Source organism: Manacus candei, unplaced genomic scaffold (assembly GCF_025592945.1).
Source record: "Manacus candei isolate 608988 ecotype Guabito, Panama unplaced genomic scaffold, ASM2559294v1 h1tg000088l, whole genome shotgun sequence".
Taxonomy (NCBI): Eukaryota; Metazoa; Chordata; class Aves; order Passeriformes; family Pipridae; genus Manacus; species Manacus candei.
The window spans coordinates 8293455-8312079 of NW_026138136.1; the positions used below are offsets into that span (position 1 = coordinate 8293455).

Here is an 18625-nt window from a genome sequence, read left to right on the forward strand (position 1 = left end):
TGATTTTTATGACTTGAAAATATGACCTAGGTTTACCGTATTTTTTTAGTATGATAGGTAAAAGAGAAGAGGAAGAAGTTGAAGTGCAACACTTCCAATTGAGGTCAACTCTGCAAAAATATTTTGTGTGTTTATAGTCTTACCCTGGCCAATAAATGCACACGTGTTCTATTTTTTTTTTAATTATAGAAAAAAAAATCTCAAAACCATATGTTCTAAAATACAGGGTTGAAGCAAAAAATGGTTCTTTAGTCAATTTAATGCTGTCTCTATTAGTTGAAGCTTGTTTTATGGTGAAGTGTATCATGTTTAATGGAAATCAGAAGTACCAACTTAGGAAACAATCATACACAAGTTAAAACTAATTGTAGATGTTTCATATCATTAATAGTTTGTGGAAGTTAATATTTCCATTTCTTGTATCAGGCTAGTTTTTAGCTTTATTGCAAGAGGAATTTACTGACAAGAGACATGATTTTTACAGTTTGGGTTTTTTTGTTTTTAAGACTGAAATGCCCGTATGAAACTGCTGTTGAACTAGCAGCTCTGTGTCTTCAAGGTATGCAATCTTCTGAAAGTGGTTTGTCTTAATATATTAAAAAACTCACCTTCTGGTTTCTTTTTCTTTGTTATCAATGCTTTCTCACTGATAGTGTATAAATGTCCTTCCTTTTCGCAAGGAGAAGAATTTTAGGGCGATTATTTTCTTGACTTGCCTCCATTCATAGCTTCTGAACTACATTAGCCAATATCAGCACACTTGCTAAGGGGAAGGAGCCTCTAAGGCATGGCTAGACAAATGTTTGTGGAAACCAAGGGCTGACCAGGAAAGAAGGACCCCAATAGTTCCCCACTGAGGGAGAAGGTGTGATGCGTGCACAGTGTTATCCCTTCAGCCTGAAAAGCCAGCTGGTCCTTCAGCATACACTTTGTGGCAGGTGGAGCCCTGTGAACTTGGGCTTCCTGCTGCCTAGACAGTGCTTGGGAGAGGAAACCTGCACAGTGTGTAACACAGGAGATGGTTACAGGGCAGTATACAGGAGGTGGCAGGTACTGGAGAGAATTATATGGAAAGGTAAAAACTAAGATTACTTCTGTGTCAGGAGCAAGGGTTACAAGATTTCATAAAAATTCTAGGACACTGGGTTTCATTAGTTTATTGTAGGAAAATGTATTTTTTTAGTTGTTGCAAACATGTTAATACAAATATTTATTTCTGTTCAGATAGTTTGTTTTGCAAATAGGAAGGAAACTAGTGTAATGAAGCTTGAATCAAGTTGATTTTTTTTCTAAAAGAAAGTGCAGTGAGCTGGACCATTCTAAGCGTATTAGCAGCAACATGAATTGAGATGAAAAATTTTCTTCCTGTTTCTCTGGTGGTTGGGCCATGACATCCATGACGTAAGGAGTGTTTAGGCAGAGTCTCTTAGTTTAATATAGCAGTGGGGATAACTCAGTGATTCTAGATGGACTTGACAGGCAAAACTGGGAATTCAGTTCCGAACAGCAACAGGTGTAAATATTAAGGTAGTGAGTTATTTTGCTGCGCCGGTCTGGCACAGCTGTGACTGTTATGTGTGCAAAGAACTGCTGCAGGCAAACTCCATTTGTCTGTTTGAGATGGAGGAAATATGGAGCCCGTATTTGATTTGTTGCTTTCATTTTCTCAAATGAAAACACTGGTAACCTCACCCCTGGTCTTAGCAAGGAGAATCAGGCAAACAATAATAGGTTGACGCCTCAACAGTTTGGGTAGTAACTGTCACTTGTGTTTGCTGTGTAAACATATCATGATAGCTGTCCATCATGTTTATGATGTCTCCAGCTAGGTACCAAAACTAATACTCCTTGACACTGTCTGTAGGAAAACACTTTTATACTTTTTTGCTGCCTTTTTTTCAGTTTCAGTTTTCGACTATTTTGACATCATCACAATAAATTTATCTAAAATTATTTCAACTAATTCATTATCTCTGCTGGCGTATGCAATAATTAGCATTTTTGGTGTAAAGTTTGCTACATTTTATTGACACTGGAAACTTAATCAAGCAGAAGAGTACAAAGGAAGGCCAATTAGTCCCTCCTCAGCAGGTTACATTTACTCTGTAAAATCCAGTCTTGCTTCTTAGTGTGGTTTTCCTAAGAGCAAAGAGAAAGCTGTAAATGACTATTTAGGCACTAGTACCCTAAGCCCTCTGAAAGAAAAGCCTTTTCTCTTCACGGGTCAGCTTTCAACTACATACTTTTTTTTTTTTTAATAATCAATTAAGTTGTTCTGTTACAGTAATTCTTTGTTTCAAATAGCAGTTTCCAAGGTTGGTGTTTTGTATGAATCATCTTTCAAACCTAAAGTGTTGGGTTGTTGCCAGTCCCGTGAAAGAAATTCTGTAGCAAATAATGTTGATTTGCAGTATGAGGTAACTTGTGAAGCAGATACATAATCATATGCTTCACTTAGGCATTGTCTGCAGAAAGGTTGTCATCAAACTTGAATTGTCACTGTTACAGTAAGTTTTTAACTGCCTCATTGCTGCTGGGTAGCTTTAGTGTTTAACCAGAAATACTCCACCACACAAAACAGAGAAGAGGTATGCCAAAGCATGATACTTTGTCATAAAACCACAGATGAAAAGATGGGTCTTCTGCTGTTCCCTTGTGTTGAAAAATATTAGTGTTGCTGAGCCATTCAAGGAATGTAATTCCACCAGAGTAGTGACAGCATCCTCATATAGAGCCCGCGACTACCCCTTCTTCCACTGCCCTCCTACCCTGCGTGGGGAGCTAGTGAAACTCTGACTTACTCTGAAGATCTACTTGTTAGAGATCAAAAAGATTACATAGTTTGTTCACCTGAAAATGAATAAACAGTGAATGCAGCTATTAAGAAACAAGGGCGATATTTTTCTTTTACCTAATACTGCTGCCTTATCTTTTCTGTGTATCTTTTGTCCTACAAGCTCATGATTCTTCTCTACATGTCCTCTTTACAGCACAGTCGGCCTTCATTCCCCACTTTCTCTATTAGTTAACTAGTAGAGAAATCTCCCATGTTTTTCCTAGATGATTGTCAACACATCAAACTTCAGTCTTACTTTTTTTTTCCCCCTCTAAGTCCTCCTTGCTAATGGGTTTTCTGTGGGTCTCTTTTGTACACTGGAGATTGGACTGCCAGTAATTCTTAGCAATATCTGTGTTAAATAGGCTTCCAGCTTTGATGAAACAGCAATAGAGCTGAGATATCTGTTAAAGAAAAAGTCTTATAAATAAGAATGCTGTAACAGTCATCATGGAAGATGACTGTTTAGAGAAAAAATGTGTGTGAGGCAGTAATTAGAAATGAAGATCAATGAACTCAATTTGTTTAATATCCTGAGGACTGCTAAATGTTTGAGCAAAGCTCAAGTTCTCAAAACTACCTAGTAGGTGGTATCAGCCAACAGATTGCATTTTGTGTGTAACTTCCTATAGGCTACTGGAGCCTGCTAGGCATTTTTGAAGTCTGAGTGTGAATTAAATTTTTGCAGCTGTTAAGTGTAAAAGTGCCCTAAAGCAATAAAACTGCTTTGTTCAGGGGATTTAGTTTCCATCTGCCTTATTTTAGTTTTTACTTTGGTAGTAATACTAAAATACTACTACAATTACTACCACCAAAATACCGCTACTATTTGGTAGTAGTAGTAGTAAACAGTTAAGAAACACCAACAAAGGTCTGGCTGGAAATCACATCGTATGTCAGGTGACGCGTGATATTACTGAACAGTGTATTCTCCACTGATGTTTGCCACACAAAGGCAAACTACCCAAGGCAGTGATGCTGCAACCTCTTTGTGTAGCTGAGAGGCTCCGTGAACAAAGCATGTCACAGGCACAAGACCGGTTAGTTCAATCACTGAAATGCTCAGCACTTAAATCTCCTGCTGAGCTCAGTGGAGTTGGCAAGTGTTCTGCTCCTAGAAAAGAAAATACCAGGACCTAAGCATATAGGTAGAAAGCAACACCTCAATTATGTTAATGTTGCAGCATTTCTTTCCTTAAAAACTACTTAATCTAAATATTACACAACCACTGTGGTTTAAAAAAAACTGCACAACTTTATCACTGCTTTCACGAGACTAGGTATTCCTTTCATGTTTTGACACGAACAGTAACATGACAAAGCATGCAACAAACTGGGAAGTGTTTTGGAATGAAAAGTATGCAATGAGAGGAAGTAACAGTTTTACCTTGATGATTGTTTTTAATAGAAACTTTGTTTCCTTTAAGTGCTTTAAAATCCACAGAAGCAGCTCCAGTTAAGCTGGTTCAGTTATAACATTCTTGAATGTCAGAATTCTGTACTATAACCTTAACACTGCTCCTGCAAATGCATTTATCGACTTCTGCTGTAAAATCTGGTTTGCATTTAGTGGGGCTGGGAGTGGGAGAATGGGGTGTTAACTTAAAATGTTGGCACAAGTACATTCTTCTACTACATACTTAAAAACTTACTATCCTTGTCTTTGTAGAAATAATGGAATTAAATGTTTCTGGTCATCCCAAAATCTTTAAATTTTTAACATCTCGATTGATTTCAGCTGAGCTGGGAGAGTGTGAGCACCCTGAGCACACACCAGAGCTTGTGTCTGAATTCAGGTTTGCACCAAACCAGACTGAAGCGATGGAATTTGACATTTTTCAGAAATGGAAGGAGTGCAGGTAGAGTACCTGTGTGGGAGTGGGGTCTCTAGCAACAGGTTTTCTTCTCTTCCAAAGTCAAATTCCTTCAACAGACATGAAATGATGATTATGTTTGTCAGTTGAGAAGTACTGAGCCTTCTCCTTCTCTAGAAATGGCAAGCAGTAATTTAGAGAAGCTTGGAGGGGTGAGTTTTCATTTTTTTATCAGTTTTTCTTTAGATTATTTTGTAATAATTTAAGGAGTTAGATCTTTTTTCCTTTCTTTATGTTGGAAATAAATCTCCTCTCTCTCTCCTTCTTTATGCAAACATAAAGTTTTGTGTTCAGAGTGGTAGCAAACTCATTTTCTTGTCTTTTGTTAATAAATATGGTGCATTTCAGTGATGCTGTGTTACCTGAACTTTCATCCTTATTGGCAGTTTGAGACCTTTTTCTGTTTTCATCCCTCTGATTTATTTTCATTTGGAGGGAAGAGGGTAAAAACATAAGCTAAGCTTGAAATACCATTTAGTGTCATTAAGATTAAGTACCCAAAGAAAAGTGTTAGGGGAAAGAATTTTAAAGCATTTACAGTGGACACAAATTTTTTACCATGAAGTATAAATTTTATGCTCATAGGGGAAAGAGCCCGGCGCAGGCTGAATTGTGCTACTTGAACAAAGCTAAATGGCTAGAAATGTATGGTGTAGATATGCATGTAGTTAAGGTAAGATCCATGTGATACTTTATTTTATCAGCATGGGGTCCCCGCCCTGGTGTGGGTCAGTGCCTGAAGGGTGTTCTTGTTATGGTGTGGGTTGCCTGTGGTCCCTCAGAAGTACTTCCCACCTGCAGCGCTCCTCCCGAGGGTGCTTCTCCAGCCATGCCCCCACAGTGTCCCTTTCCACATGCCTTTTCCTATGACCCTCAGTTTCTTCCTGTTGTGTCTCCTTCCCCTGGCAGGCACTGCCTGCTCTTAGACACGGGGGAGCTGAGATGTGGGCTCCCCTGGCTTCAGTGTTGGTGTGGGTCCGTCTCCATGGGCCTCAGAGCCTATTGGGGCAGCACATGGCCTCCTCCCACACAGGGCACCCTACAACCTCCTGTTGCCAGTTTGCACCCAGTACAGGTGCATATTCTTCTGCTCAGTAATGTTAAAAAAATATGCAAACCCTACTGTTTAGTTTAAGACCTATGGATTTTGTGATACTACTGTATGAGATTTACACTGCTAATGGCATATTGATTATTTATTCTGTACTCGCTTGCAGGGAAGAGATGGTTGCGAATATGCTCTTGGACTGACACCAACAGGCATATTGATCTTTGAAGGAGCCAACAAAATAGGCTTATTTTTTTGGTAATCTGTTTTTGTGTTATATTCCTTTCTGTTAAAATGCTGAAATCTTTCTCCTTTTGCATAATGAGATCTTGACTGTATTTTGTAATTTAGGTTGAATCTGCAAGGTTTAAAATCTGAAGGTCAAATCTGAAGATAGATTGGCCTGGTTATAGAAGTACCACTCTCAAATGTGAAATAGTTGTTGAAATAAAATTCTTTTAATATTCTTTTAATTTTATTCTTTTTTCCTTCTTGTGTTTAGGCCTAAAATCACAAAAATGGACTTTAAAAAGAGCAAACTAACACTTGTGGTTGTAGAAGATGATGAACAGGTAACTTTTTTCCTTACTTGGGCCTGATCCAACAAAGTGTGGTGTGTGCTCAGGCTGGTAAGAACACAGGGGAGGCTCAGCACACTGTTGGCCCAGGCTGTATTTCTCCTACCAAAGACAATAACTAATATCATGCATGCCAACTTCCAAAGCTTTTGTTTCTGCATTTAGGGCAGAGAGCAAGAGCACACATTTGTTTTCCGGTTAGACAGTGCCAAAACGTGCAAACATTTGTGGAAGTGTGCAGTGGAGCACCATGCTTTCTTCAGATTGCGAGCCCCAGCAAATAGTAAATCTAGTAGATCCGACTTCATAAGGCTGGGATCACGCTTCAGATTCAGGTATTTAGAGAAGTAACAGCAATATTTATGTTTATAGAAGGAGCAAATACTGCATCCAGCAGAAGGCAGTAGTTTAATTTGTTTATTTCTGTATTTTAAGTGGGCGGACAGAATATCAAGCAACACATGGGACAAGATTACGCAGAACTAGCACATTTGAAAGAAGGCCCAGCAAGCGATATCCTTCTCGAAGGCATTCAACCTTTAAGAGTAAGTGTTTTTACGTGTGTTCACCGCAGCAATCATGCGGGTGTCCCGTTAACTCATAGAAGTGTCATATTACATTCATGACATCTATACCGCAGTATAAAAAGAAAAAGATGTCAGATTGCGTAAAACATCAGAAGGTACATGGGTCTTTATTTTTTTTTTGTCCAAAGTTAGAGTCATATCCATCTTCTGGTTTTAATCTCTACCTGCACTTAATTCTTCCACCCCCATCTAAGGAGGAGGGTACCTATGGTTTCTTTTGTTGCTCCATTGAGGAGAAAAGTTCCAGCAAACCCAATAAGTGATAGCATGTAACATTTTCTTAGCAGAACTGCATGTGTCATGGAGAGTGGAGCAGTGTCCAAAAGCCTCACTGACTCGCTGATCTAGCCAGGCAATTTTAGGGTTATCGAACAGTCTCATTACGCAGTTGTTGCAGCTTTCCTGACTGTAATCACGTATTATTCACCTATCCAGACTCTGACCTTAACTACCTTGCCCTGGGAGTTATGCTGAGATATGCTAAATTTGAATGGAATGACAAGGAATTGATTTCCCTTGTGGTTTTGTAATTTGTCCTTAGAAATTTAAACTGAGATTTTTGTTCCTTGTAGAAAAACCTAGGAAGGAACACTTCAAGACAATCCCCTCTAAATTCTTTATTACTTGAGCCTGAAGGTATAGTTGCTGTATGGAGCAGGGTGAGCTGATGTTTCCTTAGAATGTTTTTGCACTCCTTTGCATTCCCAGAATATGAACCACGGTTCCATGAATGATCCTTGTGGTATTATGGGGACGTGTGTTTCTCATGGACAGTGGGGTGAAAAGGGTTACAAGCATGCATGCTTTCTAGAGGCTGTTAACTCCCTCCCTGCTTCCTTCCTTAGTACATGTAAGGAGTTTTTTTTAATGGAAGTGCAAATTTTTTAAATTTGTGAAATGCTGTTATGTGATACATGAGAGTCAACTATATCCTGTGGATGATGTCATAAGTGAAAGAATGGATTCTTTTAATTTTATTCTTACAGTAACAGGATCTGTCAGACCTGCAGGTCATACCTTGTGTCTCAGTGCTTCCGTACTTATGTCTGTGAGATAGAAGGAGAAGAGAGAGAGTGTGGCTTATGCTCAATTACATTCTCTGCGCATTGCAGCCAGTGAGAACTTCTGTCATACCCAGATGATCTCCTTTCAGAGAGCTCAACAGCATGTTTGTTAAGTTAATGCAAAAATTCCCTCTAGATTATTGTCCTTCCTGCATCTCTTGGCCATTAAGACCTGTATCTAGCTGCAACCCACAAGGATTGGACTCTGTTCTAGCTCTGTATTTTGAGACTTCTGCAGTGTCTCATTAACTTTGTCACCCACTTTCTGCATTTAGCAGACACTTGGATTTTCAGCTATATCACTGACAGTTTTTCAGTGCTCTTGAAAATCATGCCATTTGTCATGAAAAAGAGGTGATACGTCCCAGTTACTCAGCTGCCTTCTTCGCAGTTCTTTCTAGCCTATCTGAAGCATAAGCCAAGACCTTGTTGCTCAGGATTGCTCAGTGCCTTCCCAGATTCCCAACTGATGGGCTGTTTTGGCTACCTTTTTTCCCTATAATAAGACACAGACCATTAGCAGCTTTGTGAATACTCTGGGTCCTATAAGATATTGGCAATTTCTTATAGATAGTTTCTGATAGGGGATAGTTTCTGATTTCCAAGGGACTCAGTGGTACTGACATGGTAGCTTACAGTAAGGTCAGAAAAGTAGTGTTCTGGTCGTGCGGAACATACTCTGCCAGAAGTCCTTTTGTGACATTTGGGAAGTATATGCTTGTCTGCTGTCATCTCTGAAAGGCTTTGACTCTTGCAGGACCAGAGGGGAAGGTTTGTGTCTGCCTCACACTTCAACAGGAATGTTAGAAAGCACAGGGCCGCACTTGCAATTCAGACACTTTTATGCAAATATGAGGATTCACTTAAGCTTAGTGTAACACTCCAATCACAAGAGCTGCAAAATGGTTGATATTTCACCTGTCTTAAGGATTTATGTTTCTTTCTTTTTAAGCAAACAATCCTGTGAAAGCAGCACAACTATGGTAAGTGACTCTCCCGAGTTCTCTTTACCTCTAAGTTGCTGTTGTTGGGCTAAAAAGATTCTGAAGATAATTTCTGTGTTAGGATTTGTAGAAACAAATTTTTTGGTGTGGGATGTATTGCTTTGGCGTCTCTCGTTATGCAACATCAGGTTCTTCTTGGGGACTACTTGTGAGACTTTACGTACTTTTATTATTTAATATTTTTTTTATTATTTTTATGTTTGAGATCATACTAAAATGAAACATATTTCCTTTTTTTCACTGCTATTGTGTTAGCTTATCAAGCATTATTTTTTCCCATTTTTAAAATGTAAAATGAAGAAAAAAATTTCACACCCCTCTTTCACATACTAACTACTGTGGTGTATATCCCGAATAAAATATTAATGTCCTTAAGAATATGAATTCTACTTCACTGTAATACTTCCCTGAAGAGTAGAACCCTGAACTATGTGACATAGATGTACTGTTTACATAAAAGCTAATTTTTTTCTCCCTTAGTGCTAAAAATACTCCTGAAGTCCATAACTATCAGGTAAGAGAATAACAATTGTAGAATGAAATATTGTCATTTTCATATTTAGTGGTAAATATTTTTCCTCTTTACTTAGTACATCTGTTCTGCTCCCCTTTCCTTACTCTGGGGTGAGATTTTCTGAGGTGGTTCAGAAATAAACAGCATCACATTCGGGTTAAGGGGAAAGCAGAGGGACTTCCTCTCTTTCTTCCCCTCTGTTCTTGGATACTCTGGAAGCTGAGTACACTCCATTTGCCACTCTCTTTCCCTTCCCTTTCTGTGAGGGTTAAATCCTTTGGGACTGTGAATATGATGGGCCCCAGGAGACTGCTCTGTGAGCAAGCTTTTGTCTAGAGTGGCCTCTCACATTGGATGATCCATGGCAATTTCAAAGTTGCAATTATCTTCCTCATACAGAGAGAGAGTTCATTGCTGGTCAAATGTTTGTTGGGGTTTTTTTTTTTTTATACACTTCAGGGAAAACCTTGCCTGGTTTTCATCTGTGATACTGGCAGTCAGTGGTACTGAGAAAGAAAGCTGTGCTCTCTTCCAAGCTGTGTATGTGCATGAGAACTTAGTCTTAACACGTTTTATTACAACCCTCACTAGTGATTTTGTTTCATTGTTTCTCCTTGAGATCTTATGGATATGAGAGGGAAATGCCATCACAAAAGATAGGTGACCTTCTAAAGACTGCTATTGTGACAGTAACCTTTCTTACTCTCCACCTCTGATTAAACTTGGAATTTTTTTGATATGCTTTCTACAAGAAGCAATAGATGTGCCAGGTGGTCTCTCAAAAAGAAAAGCAATTTTCTTTGTGTTTTTCCATGAGTGTGTCCCAATAAGCAAGCTCATCACCAAGAGGCTTTATGTATGTGATTAATGACATGGGAGAAGGTCTGAAAGCGTAGGGTTTCTAGGGCTCACTGGGAGCATGTTTCTCATGGCTCCAGGAAAAGAAAATTTAAAGTTAATAGGGAGTTTTTATATTGTTTCATTAACCAGGTTCAATGTTTTCACTTGCAGCCGCAATATCATCCTAATATACATCCTGCTCAGCCACACTGGCATCCACACACACCTGTGAATGTAAGGTAAGCAATCCTCACTTTGCAAAAGAGATGATTACTTCTTTCTTTATCTTAATCAGTGTGGAGCTTTGGTGAAAAGCACATGAAAAGCAAACAAAGTTAGAAGTATGGGATTTAGAGATAGTATTAAATAACTTCTGTTTACGTTTTGCTATGGAATATCCTAATCTCCTTTTTTTTCTGTTTGGTTTTTAATTCAGAATTTGAAGTACAACTTCAGTGATTTTCTGTAGGGAGTATATTAGATAGGAGGATGCTCAGTAGCTTCAGTAAAACTAATTGCAAATTGATCAGTATTTATTTGTATTTAATTTCCTGAGACAAAGAAGAAACTCATTTTAGTGTAAAGTTAAGTTATGAGTAAACAGATTCTTGCAGTGCAGCACTGTTACCATGTTTTGCAGAAATGTATATGGGAAAATAACAAATACATGGAACAATTTATCAAGCACTTTACAGATAATTAGTGAAATTGTAACGTTGGGTTTTTGAGAACTGTTTCACAAAAATATTCCTGCATGTGCTATTGTGTTATCCTCCTTTCATGATACTTTATCTTGTAGCTAGTAATGAGAGATATTGAGTGAAAAGAAATTTTGGAAGAAATTCAGTCCAGTTAAAACCATCTTGGTGGAATGCACAGTGGAGGCACACACCTGCCGGTGGATATGTGTCTGTGCATGTACACATGATAAAAATCAGCTACTATTTTATCCTAATAGAAAGTAACACTTCTAGGTGACTCAGTTTTTTAGACAACTAATTACTGTCTTCACTGAAAAATACCAATACCCTAATCTTCATTCGTACTCATCTAAAATTTATATTCTTACACCGCAATAGGTAGACTTTGTTTTTAGTGTGGGCAGGCTCTGGAGATGAGGCTGAGCTTAAAATGAATGAAAAGGCAATTTGACCTGAGTTTGAGAATGCAGGAAAAGTGCAAGTATGTTATTAGAAATACTTACTGGGCAGAGAAGCAGACATAGGCATTGTCATCTCAAAATTCCTAGCACATAGGAAGTGGGTAATTAACTTTGCCTATATTTCAGGTTCAGAAGTCTTCCTGATTTTAGGGTTTACTTGTCCATTTTATTATGCATGATTTAAAATGTACAATTTCACATTACAGAAGGGTGGTTGCCAAGAGAGTTTAACAATTTTATAAATCATTTGAGGTTTTGCTGAAATTTTTCTGAAGATGTCATCACTTACGATACTAGTCTGTGACATTTTAACACCAAATAGTTCACCCTGGAGCAGAGTGATACTGAAATAACACAATAATGTATTGTGTGTAGACAGCCTTCCCCTTCAGCCCCTCCACTGCCTAGACAAAGACTAAGGTCAGTAAAATATGAACAATGGCTTTTTTTACAGCAAGGCTTGTAAAGCTAAAAAAAACCCAAACAAAAACAAACAAAAGAAAATATATTTAAAAGCTCAGTCATGCAAGCTCAGTGAAAAAAGTGCTCAGAATTTTTGTCCCAGTCAGGTAGAAGCATTTAAATATGTAGTTAAAGTGGAAGCTTCAACTTACTCTAACTTGGAGTTGATGTGAAAAATTGGACATTTAACATCTTGGATAGTTTGATTTGGAAAAGATTAGTCCATTCAACCATGAACTTGAGAGCAAACTACAGATGATGAAATTCTTTCTGCTGGGCATGAAAGTCTAGAATGGGCAGGAGCTGAAATGAAACCACCTGTGCAATATGTGTTATATATGGGGATTTTGTTGAATAATTTGTGAAATAGTATGTGGAATTGTCTCAATCTTCTTAGTGAAATTCTTTCAGTGAAATTATTTGTTTACAGCTAGCTTAATGTTTGGCTTTCTGAAAAAATTAATTCCAATTAACAGTCGTCATTATATATCTTAAGAATATCTCCAAAAAAGGTCAAGTCTAAACCTTACCTGTGTTTCTTCTACTATAAAAATTACCAGAACTGTAGAATGGTTTGAGTTGGAAGGGACCTTAAAGATCATCTAGTTCAAACCCCCTGTCATGGCAGGGACACCTTTCACTAGACCAGGTGGCCCAAAACCCCACCAGACCTGGCCATGAATACTTCCAGGGATGGGGCATCCACAACTTCTCTGGGCAACCTGTTTCAGTGCCTCACCACTCTCACAGAAAAGAATTTCTTCTGTATGTATAATTGCAACATCATTTTTGTGATAGAGGAATCTTAAATATCGTGGTTTTCTACATAGTGTTCAAAATTTCCATTTGTTTATTTATTCCCCACTCTCCAGCAATGATTCAGGAGACACTGTAGGAGAGGTTGAAGTTAGTATCTCAAAACACCAGTAAGTAATGAATAAATAAGGAAAAAAAATATTTTCCTTGTAGTCCTTTTGCAAGTTTCAGTACACAGTTTGAGAGAAATACCTGTACTAACTGTAGACTGGAGGTGTTCATCTTAAGAAAATGGGCATGTGTAACTTACAGGCTGCTTCAGTGTAATAAACTGCACCAGTGCCAAAGGAATGGCAATAACTACAGAACAGCAATTTTCATTCATAATGGGATTGCCTCTCAACTTTTTGGGCTTTAGGGTATACTTTCATGAACTCCACTTTTGCATGGTATGTTTTACTTTACTTGATTTTTGTACTTATTTAGTTTTCCCATAGCCTCTTCTTCCCTCCCCGCCATCCCTCTGGGATTCAGGAGCATTGATGTACTATGCTTGTCTGTAACATTGAAAACAGAGAGGGTTTTAAATGACTGAGCTCTGATTGAAAGCCTTTTGAAATCAGCCAAAAGATTGCCAGTTGCTTCAGTGGGTTCTACATTGGACCTATAGGTCTCTTACCATTTCCTTCCCTTACTGATGCTGCCAGTCATTCCATGTGCATGCTTAGCACTTGCTGGATGAGCTCATGTTACTGTGTAGCACTCTTAAGTTTACTTCCATTTCTCACTAACCAATAACTGTGCAAATGGTACAGGCCACCCTATCATGATGACAGGCCATATTGGAAACCCCCCACAAGTGGAGAGGACAGCAATTTACGGTATATCCAGGAACAGAACCAGAAGAATTTAGGAGTCCAAAGCATGGTGTATCAAGATAAACTCATGACGACCCTCTGAAAAACAGCCATCTTCATTTCACCTGCCATCTTAGATGATCATTGCATTCCATGGTCCTTGTCTGTCTGCACTATGTTTAAAGTGTACTGTGCATAAAGTGTGTGTCTTTGTATGTACATCCATCCTTGTTTAGTGTTCATGGACATTCTTGGGAAAAGTGTTTTCCATATCTTTGTTAAAAAAAAAAAAAAAAAGAAAAAATCTTGAAAAACCTTTTGTGAATTCTGGTAAGAATTTTCAGTACCCTAAGACCAGAAATATTTCTGAGGATTTACATTCCACCGTTTTCCAAATCTGTGACCCTCTGCCTGATGTTGAAGATCAGCCATTTGTGCCTTAGTTATTTTTATTATCTTATTTCTTTTGAGTCAAATTAATAGGTGAAGTTTGAAAACCTTGATTTTAGTTGGCATGCAAATAGGAATTTGGAGGGAGATAAAAAACCAGAATTCACACTGGCAATCAAAATGGCTTGAGGGCCACCAACAAAGGGAGCCTACTGAGGTAATTATAGGTTCAGATGTCATTTCCTTTTAATTTTTGTGTTCTGCAGAAAAAATAGAGGTACTTACCTAATTTTGAAAACAAGTATAGGGAAAGAACACTGTAATAAATTTCATGGGGTGTGTGTATTTCTTTTTTTTTGACTTACTGATTACATTGATAGCATTCCCCAAAACCATACCTGCTGCTATAAAGGCAAGACTGTTAAAAATGAATCCTTGCTAAAAGGGTGCTGCTGGTGTCTTATTTTTAATATGATTATGGAAATGAACTATACAATCACATAAAACTACCTACTGAGAACTTTTTTCTGAGTAGATTCAAAACACAGCACATAATTGGTACATTACAAGATGAGGATGATGCAGTGAAATAGCTATATTTTTTTAAAGTTAAATGTTTGCAAAGGTGAATGTACATTTTACAAACCTAGGACTTTGAATAGGATTGGCTGGTATTTTGATCACTTGCTGATTTTTTTTTTTTGTTTTGTTTAAACTGGAAATCACAGTGCCATCTTCACTCATGCATTTGTTTTAATTAGGCCTTATATATATATGTGGTCTCTGAAGTTGTTGGAATGAATGAATCTTCATTTGGGATGTTTTTAAAATGAAGTAGTTTTTAACTTGATTTTGATAAATACACATTTATAAATGGCTATAACCATGAATTTTTTCAAAGCAAATTTGATAGTTTATAAGTTTTTGTGAAATATTTGTTTACAAATGCTACTTTTAATATTTGTTTTGATCTGTCCTGTATGTGCTAAGTACAAATAAAAAATGTCAATCTTCTTGTTCTGATTATGCTGCATTATTTATTTTTTAAAGATTTTGGGGGAAGGTGGATAAATATGATGTAACTTATGCTTGTACCTGTTTTGCCTTGTATTCACTAGTGCTGTGGTGGATCAATGTTTTCAGTCTGTGGAGGAGGGGAAAACAATAAAGCAATTGTACACTGAGATGTGAAAATGCCAGAGTAAGCCTAAGGTGTGTGATCACAGAGGCTGACTTTGTTTTCCCCAGATTAGTCTTCCTCTATTTCAGCAGCATTTTGTTTGAGAAAGGAAGAAAGAGAAACTTTGTTGGAACCACTGGAACGAAAGTCTAGTGTAGCTGATGCTCTGAAAGCACTCTGGAGGAGAGTTTTTCAAATACATTAAAGTGGAGCGTTGATGCTTCATGATTTGTACACCTCTATTCATAATACAGTATTATTCTTGTCATATGACTTCATCATCTTCTGTGTGGTTTGTCGTCAGTGTTCCTCCTCATCACGTGTTGTCATCTGTGGTTTTTGGTTTGTTGTTGAAGGTGCACTGAACAGGGATCTATTCCCTGACAAATTGCAAGGAAAGACAGTGCGAGGCCTAACCAGTCCTCAGATGTTAAAATGCCCTATGCAGGATGTCTCCACATTGACGAAGGACAGCCTGTGGGATTCGTGTGTTCTGCGTTTTGTGTGTGTTGCCTCAAGGGAGGCACTTGTCATTCTGCTTCTCTGGAGAAGGAGCTCTCATGGTCTGCAATCCCCTTTCACTTTTTTGTACCACATCCTCCATGCTGTCTGCAGAAATCTGTACCAGCCAAGTCACTGAGCAACCAGCTAGGTAAGAAGAGATCAATTTCTCTGTCCTTCCTTGCTCTAGTCTTAGTTGGCTTCTTGTAGCTAATGGGCTAGGATGTGGTTGGGAAGAGGGAGTGTATCTGCCTGTTTCTTCTCTAACCTCAGCATTGCTCTGCCCTGTGCAGCTTATGTCACCTGAACGGAGGTGGATATGGGTGGTATCTGTCTGAACAGGGTAGTATAAAAGACTTGCTTTAAATTTTAATGCACTTTTTTTTTTTCCCTAAAATCAGCACACTCGTAAGTCAAAAATTGTTTTGAACAAGTAATATAGGCTTTGTGATGCTAGTATTACAATTTTGTATTTGAAGCAACACAAAACACTGCAGCTGAAAACCAGATTAAATGTGGAGAGGGGAGAGAGAAGAAAAGTGGACAATGTTTGGTTAAATGTAGTGGCAGCTTTTGTTTAAAATATTGGGAAAGCTTTGGTGGTATAAATCAATGCTACATCTTAAATTCGTGCTGCTCCAGGAAGCCGCTGATAGTTTATAGGCACAAACTCAATACAGCGATTTGGTAGCCCTGATATGTGAGTGTTTATACACTGTGTTGAATTATTTTAACTAAGAGTTCCTCATGAGGAAATGCTACACAATTTTTACCAAGAGCATCTTATACAATCATTCTAAGTCAGCAAATTTTAAATGTGTTCTAAAATATAAAGGGAATTTTTTTTAAAAAAAAAGCCTTGTGAATTGCCTGAAGGAGGTAACACCGAATCCACATGAAACGTGTTCTCAGGGGTACCCATCGAACTGCATGTGCAAACTTTCTCCACCCTGTTCTGAAGTGTGTTCATTGTGCCATTTTTACAAGTCCAGCATACACTTGGAAACTTCTGATTACAGATGATAAACACTATCCTTGCATCAGCTTGCTGGAGGGGATGGAGGGGAAGTCTGAATACAGTGGTAGGCATTGGAGAAATTACACTGATCTGAAGTCCACCATGTAATCGCTTGTGTTCTTCTATGTGTTGGAGAATTAGTTGATACATCCTGAGGGTATCTTCTGATCATCTCTCTGCACACCTTTCTCCTCCATTTAATAAAGCTGGAAACCAGTTCTTCCCTAGCAAGGCTAGGAGAGAGCTTAGCCTGACTCTCCATTCTGAGTGTTTGTATTTACAGGGGCACTAGTTTTGCTCTATAATAACTCTGTAACTCTACATGCTGTCCCCTGGGCGCTGGTGGGAGAATCGAAAAGCTGGTGACACATTTGTAACACGGGCTGAAATACATCGCTCTTCAACCCCAGCCAGACCCTGGCATGCAAACTACTGACTAATACTGAATGCTGAAATATGATGCTGAACTACAATACTGAAAGTGCTGTCACTTTCAGTGTATTGGTTTAGTGTGGGCTTTTTCTTTAAACTTTCATTTTCAGCTGCTGTGAGTCACAGGCAAAGTGAACAAAGGGATCAGGTTTTACAATGCATTTCTAAAGCTGGCAGCTGAGGGTTTGCACACTTAAGGGAAAGAACCAACAAGTCCTTTCAAACCCTTTTATCAGTGAACCCAGGTGCAAAATGACCAAGAGAAGGATTGTTTTCTCATATTGTGGATGGGAACAAAGCATATATGATGGCCTTGCGATGTAAAATGTAATTTTCTATTCCTTCTGGACAAGTATTGCAGAAGATATCTCTTCAGTCTGCAAGAGAGAGTGTCAGTACTTGCAAGTAATTTTGAAAATGGAACTTCAGGCGCTGACAAGGAATGAGCTGGGGAACATTGAAGATGGCAGGGCAAAAAAGAAACTGAGTGTATCACTTGCTTCTCAGGCATCAAAGCTGGTGAGATGGAGTTCTCTGAGAGGGAGGAGGAAGATAGTTCGGCACTGCAGTCATCGGTTTTTCTGAGGAGCAATCATTTCAGTTTGTGTATCAAGCAGGCAGGCTGCTACTATCTAGCTTGAAGGAGAGAAGTTTTGATGCACATCCATCTAACCTGCCACACCAGATCTCTGGAAAGACTCTTGGTGGTTTTCCTCTTACTCTGCAAAGGAGATCAAAGAAAACATACTTGTAGGGGAAATGCTGTTATTGCAGCATTGCTAATGCAGCCAAAGAAACCAGATGGAATTAATGGACATAAATTAGGAACTGTATTTTTTTAATTGATTTAATTGATTTAATTGATTTAATTTTTTTAATTGATCTCAGACTTTGTGTGTTGTGCTTTGAAAAGGGTCTGATGCACCAGGACCCTGGCTTCTTTTGTTAAGACTGTGCTAGCTGTGAAACTTCTTTGAGAGCCAGCTTGAGCTAGCACTCTACACCTTAACCAAACTTGTGCTACATTGTGAGAATGGAGATTTTGAACTGTTTTAGAGTAAATAATTTTTCCCACATTACAGTCAAACTGCAAATGCTTGGAAAAACACAGTGCTCTTACGCTACTCCCAAGTTTTAGTGTCATAGAACCTTCAAGAAAGTCAGTCCTCCTTGCTCAGCAGGCACCAGGCACATAGCAAGATACAGCTTTTGGACAAAACCAATCCTAGTCAAATTAGATAAGAAAAAATGTATAAAAAGATGGGCCACATTTTTCTGTCTGCCTCCTGCAGTAGAAAATGCAAAGCAATGTGTGGTAGTGATTGTTTGGCTTCCCTTATTTTCCACCTACTGTTGTACCTTGAGCTGACTGGCCCAAGAGTCTCCTTTTCTCAGTGTATGTGCTGTTGCTCTTGTTACCACTGCATCACAAAAAAAACCCCTAACCACCAGACAAAAACTTGATTCAGTTGAAGTTCCTCCCTTGGTATGAGTCATTTCCAGTAATAAAGCTTCTACAGGC

At 38.5% G+C, this 18625-nt stretch overlaps 1 protein-coding gene across 5 annotated transcripts in view; it reads left to right on the forward strand.

Moving 5' to 3' along the window:
• Nucleotides 1–18625, forward strand: part of EPB41L4B (erythrocyte membrane protein band 4.1 like 4B) — a 166657-nt gene that overhangs the window by 69342 nt on the left and 78690 nt on the right. For 4 of the 5 annotated variants that reach the window (XM_051812642.1, XM_051812643.1, XM_051812644.1 and 1 more), the window contains exons 6-15: nucleotides 507–559; nucleotides 4575–4695; nucleotides 5296–5383; nucleotides 5928–6016; nucleotides 6261–6330; nucleotides 6502–6671; nucleotides 6772–6881; nucleotides 8940–8970; nucleotides 9472–9505; nucleotides 10517–10584. In XM_051812642.1, the coding sequence (XP_051668602.1) occupies nucleotides 507–559; nucleotides 4575–4695; nucleotides 5296–5383; nucleotides 5928–6016; nucleotides 6261–6330; nucleotides 6502–6671; nucleotides 6772–6881; nucleotides 8940–8970; nucleotides 9472–9505; nucleotides 10517–10584 (834 nt within the window). Of the gene's footprint in view, nucleotides 1–506; nucleotides 560–4574; nucleotides 4696–5295; nucleotides 5384–5927; nucleotides 6017–6260; nucleotides 6331–6501; nucleotides 6672–6771; nucleotides 6882–8939; nucleotides 8971–9471; nucleotides 9506–10516; nucleotides 10585–13540; nucleotides 14996–18625 lie in introns of those variants that run through there. The other variant, XM_051812646.1, reaches the window with a different exon arrangement.